This window comes from Pagrus pagrus, assembly GCF_965226575.1.
Source record: "Pagrus pagrus genome assembly, chromosome: 12".
NCBI classification, from domain to species: Eukaryota; Metazoa; Chordata; class Actinopteri; order Spariformes; family Sparidae; genus Pagrus; species Pagrus pagrus.
Genome location: NC_140196.1, coordinates 21,045,532 through 21,065,304, shown reverse-complemented (window position 1 = coordinate 21,065,304; position 19,773 = coordinate 21,045,532). Strand labels below are relative to the sequence as shown.

Here is a 19,773-nt window from a genome sequence, read left to right as displayed (position 1 = left end):
AATGAGTCAAGGCCTCATTTCCTCATGCCAAGACTCCCTTCCATGCCAAAAAAACCCAACAATGTACTTCATCTTAAAAATACACTTAAGGAGGCTGTGGTGGCCGTGATTCAACCCCCTAATTACCAGTCTGACCTCTGAGCAGCTCACCTCGCACTTTTTATAAATGACACTGAGCTGGCACTTGTGTGGTAAATAGTCCCGGATTCATGTTTTTATAACCCCAAATCAGAGAAATAAATGCTCTCAGCTTCTTCGATCATTTTTATTGACAGCAGAAACTGCGATTAAAATGCGCGACGCACCAGAATAAACAGTTTGATCGGTGAGTCCCCCGCTCGCTCCTCGGAGAGCGCGTTCAGCACCACGGACAGAGGACGTGAGAGCAGAGGGTGAGGAGGGTGAGGAGGAGGGGGTGATGAGGCTCGTGAAACTTTAAGGTGGACTTTGAGGAATCGAGCCATGGCGCAGTGTAGTGCTGGAGCCACATGATGACGGTCTGATTGGTCTCCATGCTGCTCTCTTTCCCACCGGAGCGCAGCACAGCTCCTCCTCTCCTCCTCTCCTCCTCCTCCTCCGCCGGACGTCAGCTGCCGAACGCGGGGAACGCTGGTTTAAATACGGCCAGAGAGGGAAGGTGTCCGCATGACAGAGACAGGAGCGTGTCTGGCACCGGGTGAGAGTGTGCGCTACAGTCTGCCACACAGTGCAGCAGGCATCCAAACTTTTCCTTTCTTACTTTCTGTCTGTTTTCTCCTCACACAGCCCTTCTCCCCTCGTCACCCCCTGAACTGAGTCACAAAGTTTCCCAGCAAAGCAAACTTTTTCAACTTCCCCACATTTCTTCACTTTTTCTTCTTCCCTTGTCCTTTCTTGAAGAGCAACAAGTGTTGCTGGAAAAAAACCCAAACCCGACAGCTAGTTTGTATTAGTTTTAACCACACACACTCTCTCACACACACACACTGTGGGAAAAAGAAATGCCAACGACACATTAGCCGCCGTTCGGAGCGCCGTGGCCGCCCGCCGCCGTGACACTGGGCTGCGATGATCGTGTCCAACGTGAGCCTGAGCGGCTGCGCAGGGTTCAACAGCGCGCTGTGCGCCGGAGCCGCGGAGGGGCACCAGTGGGGAGGCTCGCACCGGACCACCCTCACCCCGACGGGGAACCTGGTGGTGGCCGTGTGCCTGGGCTTCATCGGCACTTTCGGACTTCTCAACAACCTGCTGGTGCTCGTGCTCTTCTGCCGCTACAAGATGCTGCGGTCGCCCATCAACCTGCTCCTGATTAACATTTCCATCAGCGACCTGCTGGTGTGCGTACTGGGGACTCCGTTCAGCTTCGCGGCCAGCACGCAGGGACGGTGGCTCATAGGAGATGTGGGCTGCGTGTGGTACGGCTTCGCCAACTCCCTGTTTGGTGAGTAGAAAGAGGAGATTTTCACGTTTTATCTGCTGTAGTGTGCATTTTTATGTGAGATGTGGCTGAGTGACGGTGTGCTGGATGATGTGATGCTTCAGATGGGCTCGAAATCGACGCTGTTGGGAAATCGGTGGTATGTTTGACTGTGTCTCTGCGCACAGCCCGTCGTGATGTGCGAGGTGCGTCTTTATGTCCGTGTAAAACTTTCAGAGAAAAGCCTTGAAAATGCGCGTAGCTCACATGGAGCGATGTGAACATCGATCATCGCTTATGCGCCAAATTACTCAACACCAAGCCTCTTATTCGGCTGTGCGCTGAGGTTTGCATGCCTGTGTGTACTTGAACTTCATCTCCGGCACCTTTTTTCCCCCTTAATTCTGGGTGTGATCGTCCTGCAGTGTGACCGCTGAGGTGCACATTATTTTATCATCTCTCGTTGACTGTGGAGAAGACACGCAAGGTAATGTAGCAGGGCGAGGAGACAGACGCGCACACACACATGCAGATGCGCACACACACATGCAGATGCGCAGGTTGTGTCCAGGTGATGAGTTGTAAAAAGCAGTCCTGTGCGGCTCTTCGCTGGTCATTATCTCCATCTGTGGCAGCATGACAGACTGTTGAATCACTCTCAAAGCTACACGTGCATCCATCGCCGTGGCACGGGAGTATTTGGGGATCATATCTGGTGCTCAGCTCCCTCACAGCTCGGTCATTTGCTCAAATGTCATTAGGAACTCTGAAGCCCTGTCACGCAGGACTGTCAGCGGGTGATTTGGCTGCTGCGCGTCCTGTGTGTGTGTGTGTGTGTGTGTGTGTGTGCAGCCTGCTATTAAATGGCTGCTAAATGCTTGTAACATATAGTTGAGCGGCTGCGCCCCGAGGCAAAGGAAGCCTCATCACCGTTCATATAGCTGCCCGCGCAGGTCCGCGCAGCGGGGACATGGTCCAGGGATGATGCTTCAGCAGCGTTTGTTGCAGAATAAAGTCACCCGGGGGAAATCTGTGTCGTGGACGGGAGGGGTGAGGGGGTGTGGGGGGGAGGGAGGACTCAGGATAGGAGTGCTGATATCGATGCAAATTGGACACAATGATGCAAGTGAGAATAAGGTACTTACTCACTCACCTGGAAGCGGGCCAGGCTGGGATGCTGAGCCAGAACAAAAAGGCTTAATGTTTATTTGTTGGAGGGGCCAGGGGTGCTGTGAAAAAGTTGCAAATAAGTAGTTTTGCAGTAAACCAACATAAACGACAGAATAATATATGTCGTCCCCTAAAGGGGCACTGTGTAGTCCAGGAGAAAAAACTCTACAAACTCAGAAATATTTATTTTTGTCCAGAAAACAATTTAAAAACAGCTGTTCTCAGAGGAAAATAAGGCCTCCAGAACACTGTCTGAAGCTAGAAAGGTGGCAGGGTCCGCCACATATAGGCAAAGCAACACTGAATGAACTTGTGTTGTCCTTTAAGGTCAGTTTGTTTATTCAGTTATGAAAACAAAGACTTTGTTTCGGCATAAAAACAGTCAATTCAGATCTCTATCTCCTCACCTCACAGTTTCTTCTCCAAAACAACACAGTGCCCCTTTAAAACCTGAACATGCTCTGCTATTATCAGGAGTCTTTGAGGCCTGATGTAAAGATCTTTATTGAACAGGGGTCCTCGCTATCAAGTCCCACTAATTGCTTTAAAAGCTTTCGAAGCCATCCAAACAACCGTTGAGGACGAAGCAGGCTGAAATGTTGGGTTTTTGAAATCACCAATTCCCCCACTCTTTGACATCAGCACGGTGTAACTGCTGTGAATTATTACTGTTCTCGCTTTCTGTCCAATAAAAGTGCATATTTCAGAGAATATTTGTCACTTTATGAAACCAACCTTTTACACTAATAGTTGCAGGATACTTGAAGAAAAGGCAGACAGGAGAAGAGATATAGTTGGTAATTTTAGACCTCAAACTGCTGTAATTTTGTGTTTCCAGTCAGAATCAGACGCCCTCAGACTTCTCTGCTTCACACTGAAGGCCTTGATTGACTGACTCTGGTGAAGATTACATGTCAGAAACTTCAGTCTACATGCATATCATATAGAATTCACAGCATTAAAAGTGATAAAAAAAGATGTGTCAAACTACACAAGTGACATCTGTCACTCCTTTAGTCACGTTTAAATAATTGATCATGTTTTCATTACTCTTTTCTCCTCCACCAATACGGCCTACATGAATTAATCAAAGCCTTATATTCATGGTCAGCTTCTTTCTAAAATGACTTCCTGAAGTTCAGTGGATATGGGAATAAAATATACGCCAACTTTGTGAATGGCTTCTCACAGGATAAAATATTTAGAGCTTTTCAGAAATAGAGACTCCCCGCTCCCTTCACAGCTGCACACTGACTGCACATTTCACGCTGGACGTGTCCGCAGTCAGCGGCCGTAGCTTCGGTCTGATGAAGTTTGCTTAAGCGCTCATGATTCTTGCACAAAGGGTTTCCTCTCACTCACTTCAGTGCATGTAATCTCCAGATGTTTAAAGCCTTTCTTAAAGTGGAGCGGCTATTGGTTGCCACCCACGATCTCAGCAGCACACTGGCTAAATGTCATCACTTCTGAGACCTGTTGTAATAAGAGATCTGGGGCATTTGTCCTCGTCTAGAGCAAGATTATCTCCTGCTTAGCCACCTGCCTGAGAGTCCGACTGATGTTAAACAGTTGGTGGAAAAGGTGAAGTAAAAGAAAACTTCTGAGACTAAACATAGAAACTGATTTTGTGCTTGTTGTTTATCTGCACCTTTTCTGACTCGTTGGACTGTGTATTCCAGCATTGACAGCAGAGTGTGGATGGATTGTGAAACAAGTGGCCCCTGAGCAAGCTCTCCTCTGATACTGGGGCAAAACACCCACATCGAATGAGACAAAAAGACGAGAAGAAGTCGATTATGTCTCTTTGAAGTTGTTTCGCGACTCTTTGTGGATCACATTTTGGTGGTTTCATATCTTGTTGTACACATTTTGTGTCTCTCTGGTGTTGTTTTGCATCTCATAGACATTTTGAATATCTTTGTGGTCGTTTTGCATTTTGAAGGCATTTTGTGTCTTCAGAGTCATTTCGGAGCACTTTGTGGCCCTATTGCATCTTTTGTGGTTGTTTCATATCTCTTGCTTGTTGTTGTGCGTCTCCATGTGGTCGTGTTGCATTTAATAGACATTTTGCATCTCCTTGTGATTCTTTTGCATCCCTTAGCAGTTGTTTTGCATCTCTTTGTGGTCATTTTGCATCTTTTTGCTTTCTTTCTGGTCTATTTATAGACTTTTCACACCACTCTGTAGTCGTTTTACATCTGTTTCTACCCGTTTTGCATCTGTTTGTAGTCATACTGCATCTCTTTGTAGTCATAATGCATCTCTTTGTAGTTGTAATGCATCTCTTTGTAGTCATAATGCATCTCTTTGTAGTCGTAATGCATCTCTTTGTAATTGTAATGCATCTCTTTGTAGTCATAATGCATCTCTTTGTAGTTGTAATGCATCTCTTTGTAGTTGTAATGCATCTCTTTGTAGTTGTAATGCATCTTTTTTTAGTCTTTATGCACCACTTTGTTGTCGTCTTTGCACCACCTTGTAGTCACTTTGCATCTCTTTGTGTTCATTTTATATGTTTGTAGTCTTTTTGCTCCCTCTGTCGATGTTTTGTGCCACTTTGCAGTCATTTTGTATCCCTTTGTGGTCGTTTTGCGTCTGTTTGTTGTTTTTCTGGTATGTTTGTAGACTCTTTAGACCACTTTGTGGGCATTCTGTGTCTCTTTGTGGTTGTTTTGCATCAATGGCATTATGCAGGTGAAGTCTAGGGGGCCTACTAACCCCCTACATATGTGCCTGATAGGCTAGATAAGTAATCCATCCATGCAGCAGAGAAACGATCTAAAGATTTAGATATGTTACACTGAGTGAGTCAAATTTAAGCAGTATAAAAGCCCAGCAGGCTTTTCCCTCTCTGGCTGTATCCGGGCCACCCTGCTGATTTCCCTGATCTACTGCTAAAATTTTCACACAGTACGGTTAACTTACCTAAATTGAATTTCCTTCGTTTACGAACCTCTTGAATCTGTCAAACTTTTAAATTGAAAACAGACTCCGGAGCGCTACTTCCTCTTCCTCTGGGATAGGTTGGCACTTTCCAAAACCAGATTACTTTATTTCAGTCATATGGCAGAGAATAGAGCCAGCCAATAGAGCCTGGATGTACTGATTGTATCAACTGTCTCACTAACTCTGGTGTTATGCGGAGATTAAGCACTTTCTGGAGATGTGTAACACTGACATCCACAAGGAGCCAATTTATTAAAAACTGTCTGACAGGACTTTGGCTTCTACAAGCTAAAACAGAGCAGGAAGAGAGACGGAGTGCGAGAGAGGGAGATGGCTCGCAGACATCATTAGAGCCTCCATTGGTTATGGATGAGTAATTCCTCAATGGGCTCATGAAAACAGAGTGAAAGAAAGAATGAGGGAGGGTCAGAGAAAGGAAAAGTGAAATTGATTGTTTAGATGAATAATGCTGGGCGCAGCTTTGACAAAGTGACTGTGTCTGTCTTCACCAAATCTCTATAAAGCTTTCCTGAATGATCGATGTTCCCTCAAATTAGAGGGCATCACTGTCAATGACAAAAGACATTGTTAGCTTGCTGTTAGGAGATTGTATTCCTGCTCCCCTTTCACATCGATTTCTACTTTTTGCTCGCTTGCTTTAAGCCAATAACGTCTTAGATTTTTTGAATGACTGAACAATTGAAGATTTACTGCTTTGACTTTATGCCAGGAGCTCAGACTGAAGACAATTTGTGGAGACATTTGTGTGCGTGCCAATACACACTCACCCTGAACTTTTTCCATTCGCCATCAGGCTCCTGGCACTCATTTAGCCGCTTCACCTCTCCTGCCCACCTCTTTGCATTTTCTTCACTATCTCACAGAACTTTTATTGTCTTCAATTATACTGTGGAGGAACAGGAGACGAGCTTATTTTATTTTATTTATTTGACACCGGGTCTGCGTGTTCCTGCATACTGTCAGCTGCCTCCCTCTGCCTCTGCCTGCACACAGTCACTGGATTAACCTTGCACTGCAGCGTCCACTCCCTGCATACTGAAGTCAGATTGCCCTCCTGCACACACACGTTCACACAGCAACCGGCTCAGAGATGGACGCGAGTGTACAAAGGAGAGGGGGTGCATATGCATGTGCATCACGCAGGAGCAGGCAACACCTGACCTGAGTGATGTTAATTTGCTATGACGGCAAGAAGAAGTCTCAGCAGGGAGAAAGAAAGCAGAACAATGGCGCTAAGCCATAAAGGTCAGAGTGAGTGAGGCAGCTAATGAGCCTGTGTAATAAATAGTGAATTAGGGACTCTTAAAGCAGAGGCAAAAACACATATTGTGGGTGAAGGGTGTCTGCTTTGAGTCAGACATTAGTATGAATAATCGTCTTTGTGCACAGAGAGCAACTTGCAACACATCTGCCTTCTAATAAAAGGTGTTTTTTTTTTTTTTTTTTACCTGTTAGTGGTGTCACAGTAGTTCTGTGCACCTGCGATGACTGAGATGAGACACCGGCATGGGATTTATAGAGCAAACACAGCTTTATTCAGTTCTGTGTTTTTCATTCAAACTGTCTTTTCCTGGATACGCCGAATCAGACAAGTGATACCGAAGAAGATTCTGTTTGTATTTTTTTAACAGACAAATAAGACAGACGCAGAGAGGGAGCATCACGGTGACAGATGCAGAACAAAGGTGCTTCTTTGTTTCATTTCAGATATTATCAGATCATGAGATGTTTCATTTTGGAATATTATATCCAGCTGCTGTCCTGGCGGAGGGCTACGAGATGGTCGGAGGGTGAAGTTTGAGTTCAGATGCTGTGAAGTTGTACAGGTAGATATTTAACTGTGACATTACATTACCTCGAATACAGACTTCCGTGTCACTCATGTACTGAGAGGAAGAGCTATCAGAGACGGTGATGCTTTCATATTAAAAGTGATTAATCACCATCAAATACAACCTTTTTGTAGAGCCTCAGGGATACACAGGTGACTGTAAATTGGTTCAGTAACATGATGGCTGCCTGCATCAAATTCTGGTATGTTAGCCATGGAGGAGAGCTGCTAATTAGCTTCTGCAATTTTCAGAAAGTGTAATTTGATTTGGCTCCTCAATCAAATCTGGTTAATGGACTATGGAGACGTTTGTACTCGATGTTATCATTCTGTCATCCCGCACTTCTTATTGTCAGAGCACCTCCTGCCTCTGCTTTTCCTGTCACTGAGTTTGTACATCAGGAAATCAAGGTGTGTATTGTCTTGCTCATGAAGGGATCCAATACTGACCTTATTAAGCAGTTCAAGTATTGGCCAGATGTGACAGATACACAATAAATGCAGTTGTCTCTGTTAGTTGCTATTTAAAATTGTTTTTGCTGTAATATTATTACAGTCACGCCAGACTGCCGACTATTAGTACAGGTGCAATCCCTGGCTGCATGTTACCGCACACAAAAATGATCCCAGTGAGTTCCAGGTACTGAGGTGTACAGATCAGATTTTAAATTGAACCTCTGTTATTCGATCAGTTCTTGGAATCAGCAGACAGGTTGAGGTATCATAGAGAATCCTTATGTATCATGATAATAACAGGCAAAGACAGAAGCTGTATCCAAAGCATCGTCAAGTTTTAAGCATGAAAAAAGTTGAAAGATGAAAGTCTGTCCTCCTCTGGAGTTGCACTAAACCTGCAGATCTCCAAGGTTAGTGGCCTAATGTAACTGTGCACATAGGGATCGTTGCCTTTTGTTCAAATTGTACTTAACATAATTTTTGCTTAGATTATATATCAACAAACCATATCACAAAAGTAACCTGTTCTGGAAAATGAATGACAAGTCGTTCAAATAGATTAAGGAGTTCAACTCCTTTGCCCAGGGATGACCACATGAGATGTCCCAGTAATGTATCTTTTTAGTGAGTCTCAGAGCTGCGTTGGAGGTGTACTTTTAGGTTGTTTTAGCAAGTCAGAGAAGACTGTTTTCTGAGTGTGGCCAATTTCATTGACCCATTATAACTTATTACATATCCAAAATCAATTCTGCCTCCCTGCTCCAAAACATACTGGGATAAAGGCTACTTCTCTCAGGTTGCACATTGCTGTGCTTACTTATAACACCTGGCTATATATAACACGAATGCAAAAATCTTAGCTGAAAGATGAGATCAGCCAGTACACCTGTTGTGATGAGACACCTCTGCTGTTTCATTTTGAAGACAGAATAACAGAGGAAAATTCAGAAGCCGAATGCAATAGGGCAGCGATGAGGAAATCATTTTTATCAAAATATATGTGAAATCTGTGTGGGATTGGTTGCTATGAGTTGGCGAGCCCAGATCAAACAGAGACACATGTGGGTTGTTGTAAAACTCTGTTGACTTTGTAATATTGCAGTAACAGAGCTAATAAAAACAAGGAGCTAAGAAGTCTTTGCAGGAAAAGCAACATGAGCATAATATCTGGGGGCAACAGACGAGCACGGCACGCTGTGCAGAAGAGCCTTTGCAGTCAGGGGTCCTTTCAATGTGGTCTGTGTATTTGCACAATGTGAGTGCTCACAAAAACATTCAGTGTAACCATCGTCTTCAATCACAGAGCTAAAATTTGTTTCCATCCTGATCTACTGGCCATAACTTTTTCTCCTCCTCACTTTTCACCTTTATTCATTCATCGTGCTGAGTACCCGTGGTGTTGGCACAGCAGTGAAAACCCTGGACCGCCCTCTTAAAGGAGAATCCAGTTCAGGTCCGCTTCACTGAAAATCAATGGGCATGAAGGATGGCCTCTTGGATCATAATGGCTTCAAAACAAATAACGCACAGGATAAAAAGGCTGAGGGGTCAGCAAGAACACTGAACTCCAGGCTCCTGCGGCCCTGCCTCTGACATACTGATATAGAAAGACACATATTGAGGTACAGTGTGTGTGAGAGAGAGACAGAGAGAGAGAGAGAGAGAGAGAGAGAGAGAGAAAGTGAGTGAGTGAGTGAGTGAGTGAGTGTTTAATAATATTATTGGACAAGACCTTAAAAGTATGTTTTCTGCTCTCTTTGTTTTTTCACAAAGACCAGAAACAGAGGTCCACACTTGGCCAGTTTAGAATGAGAGTCCACTGTTAGTATGTGTATGTGCGCGTGTGTGTGTATTAAGTGGTTCGAGCAAGATAAGAAAGATTTTCGGAGTCTTCGTTGTTGTGTTTCACTGCATTGCTGCTAACAAGCACGGACCCTATACAGTAGGTGGGGCCACTGTTTGTGATTTACACCAGTGTTTATCTGTTGCAGGCCCCGGCACGTGATCTGAAAATATAAGATGATTTCTCGACCACCGTCGCTGTAGTTTTATTATGCCACCCTTTTCACTTGAGCAAATATTTTTCGAACTCGTAACTCGCCCTCTCTATGAAGCGCTGAACCATAAAGCTCATTTTAGCTGCACTTTGATTTCAGAAAGAGCCATGAAGCTTTATATCACAGTGACATGTTTTCCTCACTAGACTAGATGAACATTTGGACAGGAGGTGCATTTTCGTCTCTATTAAATTGCCCCATTAAAGGTGAAATACAGTAGTCAGGGTATAAAAAGGAAGAACACGCCTGAACATGCTGTCTACAGTGTTATGCTTCTGTATTGTATTTATGGGCGCAGTTCACCTCCAAATCAAAATACAATGCATATTTTGCCTCTTACTTTTAGTGCTATTAATCCATCTAGATCTGTTTCTCAAACTTTTTACACCAGAAAATATTAGGCTCTCCAAGTAGCACCATTACTATGAAGCCATATAACCTTACTGTCACTTGCTGCTAACAACAGGAAGTGCTGTCAGTGCTGGAAGTGACTAATTACAGCTACTAGAATTACTGTAATTAAGTCATATAATGGAGGTACTTTTTTCAAGTTTGTAATTTTACTTGTACTTAAAGGTCATAGCCTATTGATAACATTTTTATGTAGACAAATCATCTTTTAAAGATAATAAGATCTACAGAGCTTGTAGATAGTATAACATAATAATGTTAAAAGGTTTCTCGGTCCAGAATTATTTTTTTGTTTATGTCTGTGTAAGAATTCTGACCGTTGGTTCCAACTTCTGCCAAGGTTTGTGAGCCAGTAGTAAAACGCTGTTGACATCACTTGCTAACTGTGTTTTGACAACGATCAACAGAATGGCTGATTTCTACCAAGCAATGCTAGCAGATGTTAGCTAGCAACCGTAAGTGGCTGAATGTTATCAGTAACACCTTTAAGTATGCATCACTACGTGTTATCTACTTAGTTACTTTTATATAACTAAGAACTGAGTACCATTTGAATTAATATGTAAACCTTTAATCTGCATTTTTCTATCAAAATCGGGTCAATGAAAATGAAAAACCTGACCTGACATAAAAAGAACTCTACAGTAGGTGTTAGTTTGGACTGGTGACCACAACCGCTGAGCAGGACAGATCAGGAGTTCTGAGTAATTTAGTCTGAAGATCTAGACACCAGAAACCTCTTTGATTGAACGCCTGCTTTTGATAATGCATTAAACATCAATGGTTAGAAAGTAACTAATACTCTAAGTAGTGTTGAGAAGAATACTTTGTAGTTTTACTGCTCAAATCGCCCAAAAAATACATTCGAAAAATGGCCGCCAACCACCTCCTTAGCTGAGCTGTTATGTTAGCTCGCTGAGTTAGCTTGATTAGCTTGTCTCCTGTCCATTGGTAGATGCATGGGATATCTCCTAAATTTGGCCACTCATATAAAACCATCTAGATGGTACAACAGGTCAGACCTTGGGGCAAACTGTCCCTTTCACTCTTTTTGTTCACTGTCAACATGTTATGTTTGCACATGCTGCGTTGTGTTCCTACACTGCGTGCAATGTTACCTGTGTGTGTGTGTGTGTGTGCCCTGTCTACCCTGTAGGCATCGTGTCCCTGATCTCCCTGGCTGTTCTCTCTTACGAGCGCTACAGCACCATGATGACCCCCACTGAGGCAGACTCCTCCAACTACTGTAAAGTCTCGCTGGGCATCACCCTGTCTTGGGTCTACTCCCTCATCTGGACCATGCCTCCACTCTTTGGCTGGAGCAGCTACGGCCCTGAGGGTCCCGGGACCACCTGCTCTGTCGACTGGAAGGCCAAGACAGCGAATAACATATCTTACATCATCTGCCTGTTTGTCTTCTGCCTCATCGTGCCGTTCCTGGTGATTGTGTTCTGCTATGGGAAGCTGCTGTGCGCCATCAGACAGGTGAGGCATTGTGGGGCTTGGGAAGGATTCCACTAAAACTACAGTACATACACAAGTGAGCCTAGGTGCACCTTCAGATACCTTCAAATTTGTTCCAGTTCTTAGAAATTACACTTGTCAGCTGCTCTAATCAGCATGTTTGAATGATGGATCGAATGACTACATGTATGTGAAAGTTGTTGCTTGTACTGACAAACCCATAGATTTATCGCCAAACTCTATAATTCTAGTAAGCTCTATGGGGCGTTTTAGCATCTTGCAGCTCTTTGTTTTGGTGCCCCACAACTTTATTGTTTTGGTTCAATCACCACTCTCATGAACAACAGAAGGCAGCTGTTTTGGGCAAAAATGCTCTAAAAACCCACTGTACACTACCCACCAAACGGCAGACAGACATAGTTAGCAACAATTAAATATAGTGAAATATTTAGCATCTACATTTCCCTCAGGAGTTGTAGGAGTCCGAAACAGAGCTAGAAGGAGAGTCGGTATGAGACTTGAACTGATCAGTTGGCATTCAAATAAATGCCAATGTTGCTCCATGCCTGCTGTAAACTTAAAAAAAGTGAAACCACATTCAAACACATTTATACTTCCATCACTTTTGTGACAATAATGCTACAATAAAACATAAAGCTCTTACATAATGGCATCATTGCTTCCATGCCTGCTGATTCAGCAGGCGCTGAGAATCTCACAATGGCAATCACTTAAGAGGAGAAGCAGCAAACAGTGGAAATAAAACTACATTCTGTAGGCTTTAGACGATACAGCTAGAAATTAAATAACCAAAATAAAAGTCATAGCCACAAAATTGACTCATGCGCTCTCAACATCACAAGAGACAATGTTCTCCTCTTTATTGGTACCGGTGCTCCAGACTGCCTTTGAAACAATGTTTGCTTGTGCGGTGCAGATGTGTTCTGGGTTATGAAACATTTTCATTGAATTCAGGCAGGTCTTACAAGAACAATAAAGTTTTAACAGAGAAGCACGGGGTGTGTCCCAATAAGCCAAATGTAATATGATTATTGAATAAAGTTTAATACATAAGACATGCATCATGATTTCATTCTCACACCTTTACATACCATGTATTGAAACTGTACCAATTCCTTGGCAGCATGCTTCACTATCATTTCCATAGTTGATTATATGCACATCAACACTCTATTTTGTTGTTGGGTAACTAAATCTGTCCTCTAAACACTTCGCCCTCTCTGTTATTTCACTGACGTCCGGCGGTTAAACCAGTTTTTCTCCCAAAGCTGTGAACCAGTGGACCAAAACCTGCAGCTGCTCCACACTCCACGCTGATTTTGGACTATTACGTGTTTTTTACAACCCTTTATTCAGATGCCCGTTTTATAGCCGAGCTAATTATGGCTCTGAATCGTAAATTGTGGTTATATCACACTAAAATTACCATCAGCGCTGTCACCGTGAGTCCATAAAGTCAGAGTCAGGGTCTTTGTCAGTGAAGCTGCTTTTTGATGCTTCACACCACACACACCATTTAGTCTAAATCACCTTAAAAACATAATGAATGCATTCAGTTGTTAAATATACTGGCCTCATATTCAGAATGAGCTCATATTTATCGAGCATGCCAAAGGAAACAAGTCTTAACTCGTTAAAGGTTATGAGTGAAAGCTGCTTGGCAACTTTTGTTACTTAGCAAATCACTTATATCTGTTGCAATGTTTTGGAAAGCTCTGTGTCTTTGCCTGTTAGGAGACCAGGAGATGGTGTTGAAGCAGAGGCATGCGAGCACACGGGATGAGAGATGTTCTCTGCCAGCCACTGTGGTGGAGTTACAGGCGAGAAGGCTGATCTTGGGACAATTCCCAGTCATGATTGTGGCAACAAAAAACAAATATTTTTGAGGGGAAGTCTGGACATTTCCAGCCGTGTTTGTGCGGTCCACAAATTTTAAGCCAAAACATGATCATTTCCAACCCTAATCAAGTGGGTTTTGAGCTCCTCACATTGTGACAGCAACAGGGGAAATGTAGCATTTGAGAAAGTGCTGATTTGAGTCTGTCACTCAACACGTTCTGCTGTCATAAACCAAACTTTTGTGACTCGTACAACTCATCAGATAATGCACAGATTGATTAATTTCCTACCACTCAGCGCTAAAAATATAGAAATAGGCTGCATTCACACAAATCATAGGTTTATTTGTTAAATTACAGATATTTTATTCTGTATTTCCCTACATTAGGTAACACTGCCGATGTTTAAATGGACAGATGAAGAAAATATATTCTATGTTTTTAATAGAGATGTGCTGACTGTCCATTTGCAGATGTAGTGCTAATATAGGCAGTGTAAAATTATGTGGGACGACTCACACAGCTTAATCAAATGATCTGCTATTTCAAGTTATTCATACATTTATTGTTAAAGATATAATATGTAACATTTCTACCTTAAATTCTCACCAAAAAACAACTGTAATTATACTTTTGCAATGCATGATGGGTAATTATTTGGCTTATTACAGTAAGCTGCCATGAATTTGAATTTGAGCGGTATTCTGAAGCAACAAAGCAACAAAAATGGTACATTACAAGAAAATACTGTAATTAGGGTACAGCACCATACAGTAATTAAGTGATAAAATATTGTACTTTTACAACAACAAGCTAACAGGCTAGCATGTCAACAGGCTAGCATGTTAACAGGCTAAAAGTCTTACATGCTAATGGGCTGACATGCTAACAAGCAGCATGGCTGGGTTAATGTGAAAACATATTACATTTATGTAATATTTTACCATAAATTGGTATATTACAGACTACAGATGCTTATTACATAAATCAAAATACTGTGTCAGGTAAACAAATACATTAGCGTGATGTAATGACAGTATACTACTGTGAATTTACTGGAATTATTGCCAAATTATTTACTGTAACATTTACAGTAATCATTTTTACAGTGTATATTATCCCAAATGTTTCCAACAATGTTAAAACCCAGAAATATTTATATAATATACATTTATTCAAGGTAATGGTGTGTTTCATTTGGTCACCTTTTGCTTTAACTTGTGGAAGACAGTCAGAGTGAGCAAGGAACTGTGAACGAGACTAACCTGAACATAAATATATAAAAAAACATAAAAATATTTTTTAAACGGTTTACCACCGTTTAAAAAATCCGACCGCAACAATTAGAAAACTACAACATGTCATTATAATGTAATAAAAACAGGGACGTCACACTATGCCCTTGAAATCAAACCTCTTTTTGATGAAAGTCAGTTTAGGAAGCTTCATAAATCACTCTTAACTTCTACTGAGACGTAGGAGTGTTTTAATCCCTGGCTCACTTTCACCTTCATTCCCACGAGTGATTCTGAGATGCATAATAAATGCAGGCCCAGATTATATGCATCAAATATTCAGCGGTAGATGTCTGCAGTGAGGTGAGGAGGACAACTGATCATCCAGAGGATTTGTCGTGGGATTTGCCTCCCCACTCCCTCACGGCTGTGAACTGTGGCATGAGCTAACCAACGTTACTGATTGACTGGAAGAATATGAGGGGAGACAGTGTGGAAACCCAAAACACACGCATGCACGCACGTGCACACACACACACACACACACACACACACACACACACACATAGCGGCACAGCTTGCAAGAACAGGTCCCAGAGCATTTTTTCCAGGGCTAAAACTCACACTCACACTCTGTGAGCATCATCATGTCTTCTCAGGTAAACAGTATTGTGCGTGTGTGTTTTTCGTCTGTGTGTGCATGAGCACGCTTGTACCCCTCTGATAAACTGCTCAGCAACCGTGTGTGTTTACTGACACAACAATGAGCAAAGATGAATAACAATCAGTCGAGTAACAACCATGTGGCTCTTCCGTCTCCCTCTCTTTATCATTTTGCATCAGTTTCTTTCACTTTGTTCTTATACTGTTGTCCTTTTTCACACTTTATCTATTTGCTGTCTTTCATCTCCAGACAACACACACAGTTCTCTGAATGAATGAAGAAGGTGGCGAGGAGAAGAAATAGTGTTTAGTTCTTTCTCTTTCTTTGTCTTTGTCAGACTTTCCCTCCCCTCTCTTTCTCTTCCTCCCAAACTATTTCTCTCACATATCTATTATATGTCAGCTCCAGCCTCTTTGTCCTGTTTTCTCGTCCTCTGTCCCCTCTTTGTGCAGAGCTGCATCTGAATACTTTATCTTTGCACATTTTAATGGCTCCTCGTGCTGTATAGGGTCATTCTTCTCCTTATTGACACTGCTTTGTACAGCAAGTCTATAAGTTTAATTGTCAGGTCATGTCAGGTATCACCAGCTGGGACAGATAAAAGAAGTTGAGTCAACTGAACTCCCCGATTTAATAATGTGACTATCAGGGGAAGCAGTCCAGATGGGGACGACTGAGTCAACATTGGGGTTTGGTCAAATTGATTCTGCTGCCTCGTCCTCATTCACTGTACACACATCCATCAGAGATGAGGGAAGACACAAAGTTCAGTAGGATGTGGCTCTCTACGTTATACAGTATATTAAAATAATCGACCTATTTTTATCAATTCAAAACTGTTTGGGAACCAGTTCAGTATCATGTTTTACCTCGCCATGGTGTGGTTCTTCAAACACTTGCTGGTGAGATTTTCATAAAGAGAGAACGCAGACAGACAGATAAACAGAGCTCATCTCTTGCTTGCGCATGCTTGTAACTGTCTGTCAGCGTCGTCTTGTTTTCCTGCTCCTCCTCTGTGAGGGGAAATTGAGGTCTCTATCAGTGCAGAGGACAGGAGCTGTGAGAGAAGCGAGTCTGTACTCGCACTTCAGTCAGAGAAGAAGAAAATGAACTCTGTGCCATTTTGCCAGTCTCTGTTTCAGGTTCATGTGATATTAAGTGATCAGAGATGTATTGACTCCAGGATGGTCAACATGTCCCCACTTCCAGCTCGTCAAAAAGGGCCGCTTGGTCAGTTGCCTCATTTGGACCTAATCAGGCACTGAAGTGATTAGTCGCAGGGTTGTGCAACAGTGTGCGAGTGTCTTTCCCTGGCCCGTTTGTGTGATGTAATGCTGTGAACTTCAACCTCGGCTGATCCATAGGGTGATGGTAATGCATCTATGTTGCTTTGCTATGAGCATCCTAGTCCTAGTGACCATTTTGACATATTAAATATTACAATATTAAACAACATAGTAAACAACCAGGCTGTGAGAAGTGTCATTACGGTGTGTTGAAAGTGGGGCCCAAGACCAAACTAAGTGATAACAAGTAAAACATAATGTTACAGAGTAATGTCCACTGTGTTTCCCCTGTAGCATTTAGCCATGCTACTAGCACGCCACGTCATGCGTTCGCCAAAGGAGGATTCGTGCTTTAAGTGTGCCGGGCCTACGGTGATTGTCCACATTAACAAATGAAAAAAGGGGTGTTAATTAGATTAGATTAAATTAGATTAGATTAGATAGGCTTTATTTATCCCACAATGGGGAAATTCACTTGTTACAACAGCTCAAAATGCAACAGTACAGGAAAATGATTCATGTGTCTCTACAGTGGCTCTCATGCCCGTGGGAAAGCAAACCCGTTCTTAAAACGTTTGCAAATCGAACCGACTTTGAACCAGCAGTAGCACCAGCCCAGAACCAGCGCTTGGTTAGCACTTCAAAAAGGGGCATGTGTGAATGGGTCCTTCAGCCTCAAACTATGACGCTTCTAAATATCCAACGTTCGGTTGGACTTTAAAAATAAAGTTTGCTGAAAGACATTTCACATTTAACATGTTATGACTTTTGGACTATCACGGTTTTGTAAGGTTGAGAAAATAATTACCTTCAGTCATGTCTTATTAAACCTTACCCAATTTACATATGTTAACTTACTTAACATAACTTGATGGAAATCAATCTTCACTCTTGGTGACACATGCAGAACCCGGTCTCCTGGTGGGAAAGACCTGTGTCTGACCCATCTAACCACCTTGACCACCCCTGCTCTTTGACTGCACTAGAGGGGCATAGTGCATGATACAATTAAGTTCACATACACATAAAATGTGTAAAAGTTACACCTATACTACATACCATAACAATTTAGGTAGCGCAGGAAGAAAACATCATTAGTAATAAGTAATTGACTTGTTGCTAGCAACTTTCATTGTCTGCATCTTTTGATCAAGGAAATCTGCTGATGACTAAGTCAAATGTAATCAACAAATGCATCAATTTGACACATTTAAAGCATCATTCACCTCATTACACACACAGTGTCATGGTAATTAGGTTTAATACATCTGTGCAATCGACAAACAACACCTGCTGGAAGCGTACATTGTGTCTTTTGGAGATTTCAACAGAAATTAAGCACAATTTGCAGATGTGTTGTTCCTTTTTCTTTACTTAGCACATGTTGTGTTGTGCACACAGAATAATGAGACTGAAGGCATAAAGATCTAAAACAAGCAAATAAATCTTGTACATGCAAATCAAATACAGCATGCTCACGTAATGTTTTACTGTTTGCACGCAACGCTGTCTATTGGCATGAATGTAGCAAACTGTGGCCTTGGCTATAATGCCCTCGCAGGCACTGCTGTGCTCTGTGACCCTTAAACATAAGGCGTTACTCCCACGACGTCAGAAATGTCTTTAACTGATACTGTGCAAGTCACCCACAGCCTCTCAAACAACATTAACCAAAACATCAACACATTAATACGAAAACCGAAGGTGTGAAATCGTGCTTTGAATGTCTCCTGGTATTACAATGAGAACATGTGGGCATTCAAAATGTAAAGCTGTGCTTTGATTTTGATTCAAATGAATATTTTGGAGATTAAAGCTGCAGTTTGATGTTAGAAGCAAACGCTAATCCCCCTGTCTGAAATCCCTAATGGCTCTTTTTGACCTCAACTGCAAATATAGCACCAAAACTGGACTCACCGTCAGCTCCTGACGTAATGACATTTTCAGCCCCAACAGGCATAAACACAATAAAATATAGCTGCAGTGATGACTGCAGTCCGTTGGTGCCACATGCTGTCTGGTTAATTAACCTTGAATTAATTATACAACAGTTGTGTTATCTCCACTAGTTCGGGACATGTAAAATTGGCTAAACCTTGAACGCCTGGATGTTTTTGTGAAACAAGTGAACTGAGCACAAACTGCGGGGCAGTTCCCTGCACCTGGACCGGGTCAGTCAGGGTCGCAGCAGAATGTACCACTTTGTTTTGTGTCTTTTTACACTTCAGTTGAACACAGCGTGCCCAATTAAACCCACTAAAAATACAAAACACACTGTTATGTATATTATACTTGCCTGATCACTCAAACAAACTCACAAAACTGGAATATAAATCTGGATAAGGACACTTTATTATGCATTTGAACAGCCATTACATTTCTCTACTGGAGCTCCAGCGGTATTAAGACACAATTAAGTGTTAAGACCTGCATTACTCATTCCTGAAAGGCTGTCTGATTGAACTCTGTTCTTTACCGGTACCAATTGAATTACGTCAGTACTATTAGAGCACGAGTATCATATAAGTAAAATGTGTCTATCTGTACTCGTGGTGGAGGAAATATATCATCAGCTGTGTCCACATCATTCTGTGCAAACAAGCACTGTGCAAGATCTGCTGCACCACACACACACACTCGCACACACACACACACACAGTCACAGGCAGCCACTCCGTCCGGCGTCCACAGGGATTAACGACTCTCCTCTCTTCTCTGCTTCCACACCAGGTCACCTCTTCTTCCATCAGCGTGCTCCTTCCCCGGGTTTGTAGACTAACCTCAGCTGAACTCCTCTTGGGCAGTGCAGTCGCAAGTTACAGCTGGAAACTCATGCTGCTTCTACCAGTTATATTTTGACCCATAGGCTGCTTTAACTTTGGTTTTTCAAAATACCTCCACTCAGTGCTTTTCACAAGAATACAATCACAGGGCTGAAGGTGTTCTGCACACACACACACTCTCTCTTACACACACC

The 19,773-nt window shown here is 42.5% G+C and overlaps 1 protein-coding gene across 1 annotated transcript in view; it reads left to right on the top strand.

The window, feature by feature from the left end:
* Positions 1 to 1,047: 1,047 nt before the first annotated feature.
* Positions 1,048 to 19,773, top strand: part of tmtopsa (teleost multiple tissue opsin a) — a gene marked incomplete at its 5' end in the record, with an annotated part of 66,298 nt that continues 47,572 nt past the window's right edge. Inside the window, 2 exons of the mRNA XM_084370002.1 lie at positions 1,048 to 1,420; positions 11,445 to 11,773. Of these exons, the coding sequence (XP_084226128.1) occupies positions 1,048 to 1,420; positions 11,445 to 11,773 (702 nt within the window). The remainder of the gene's footprint in view (positions 1,421 to 11,444; positions 11,774 to 19,773) is intronic.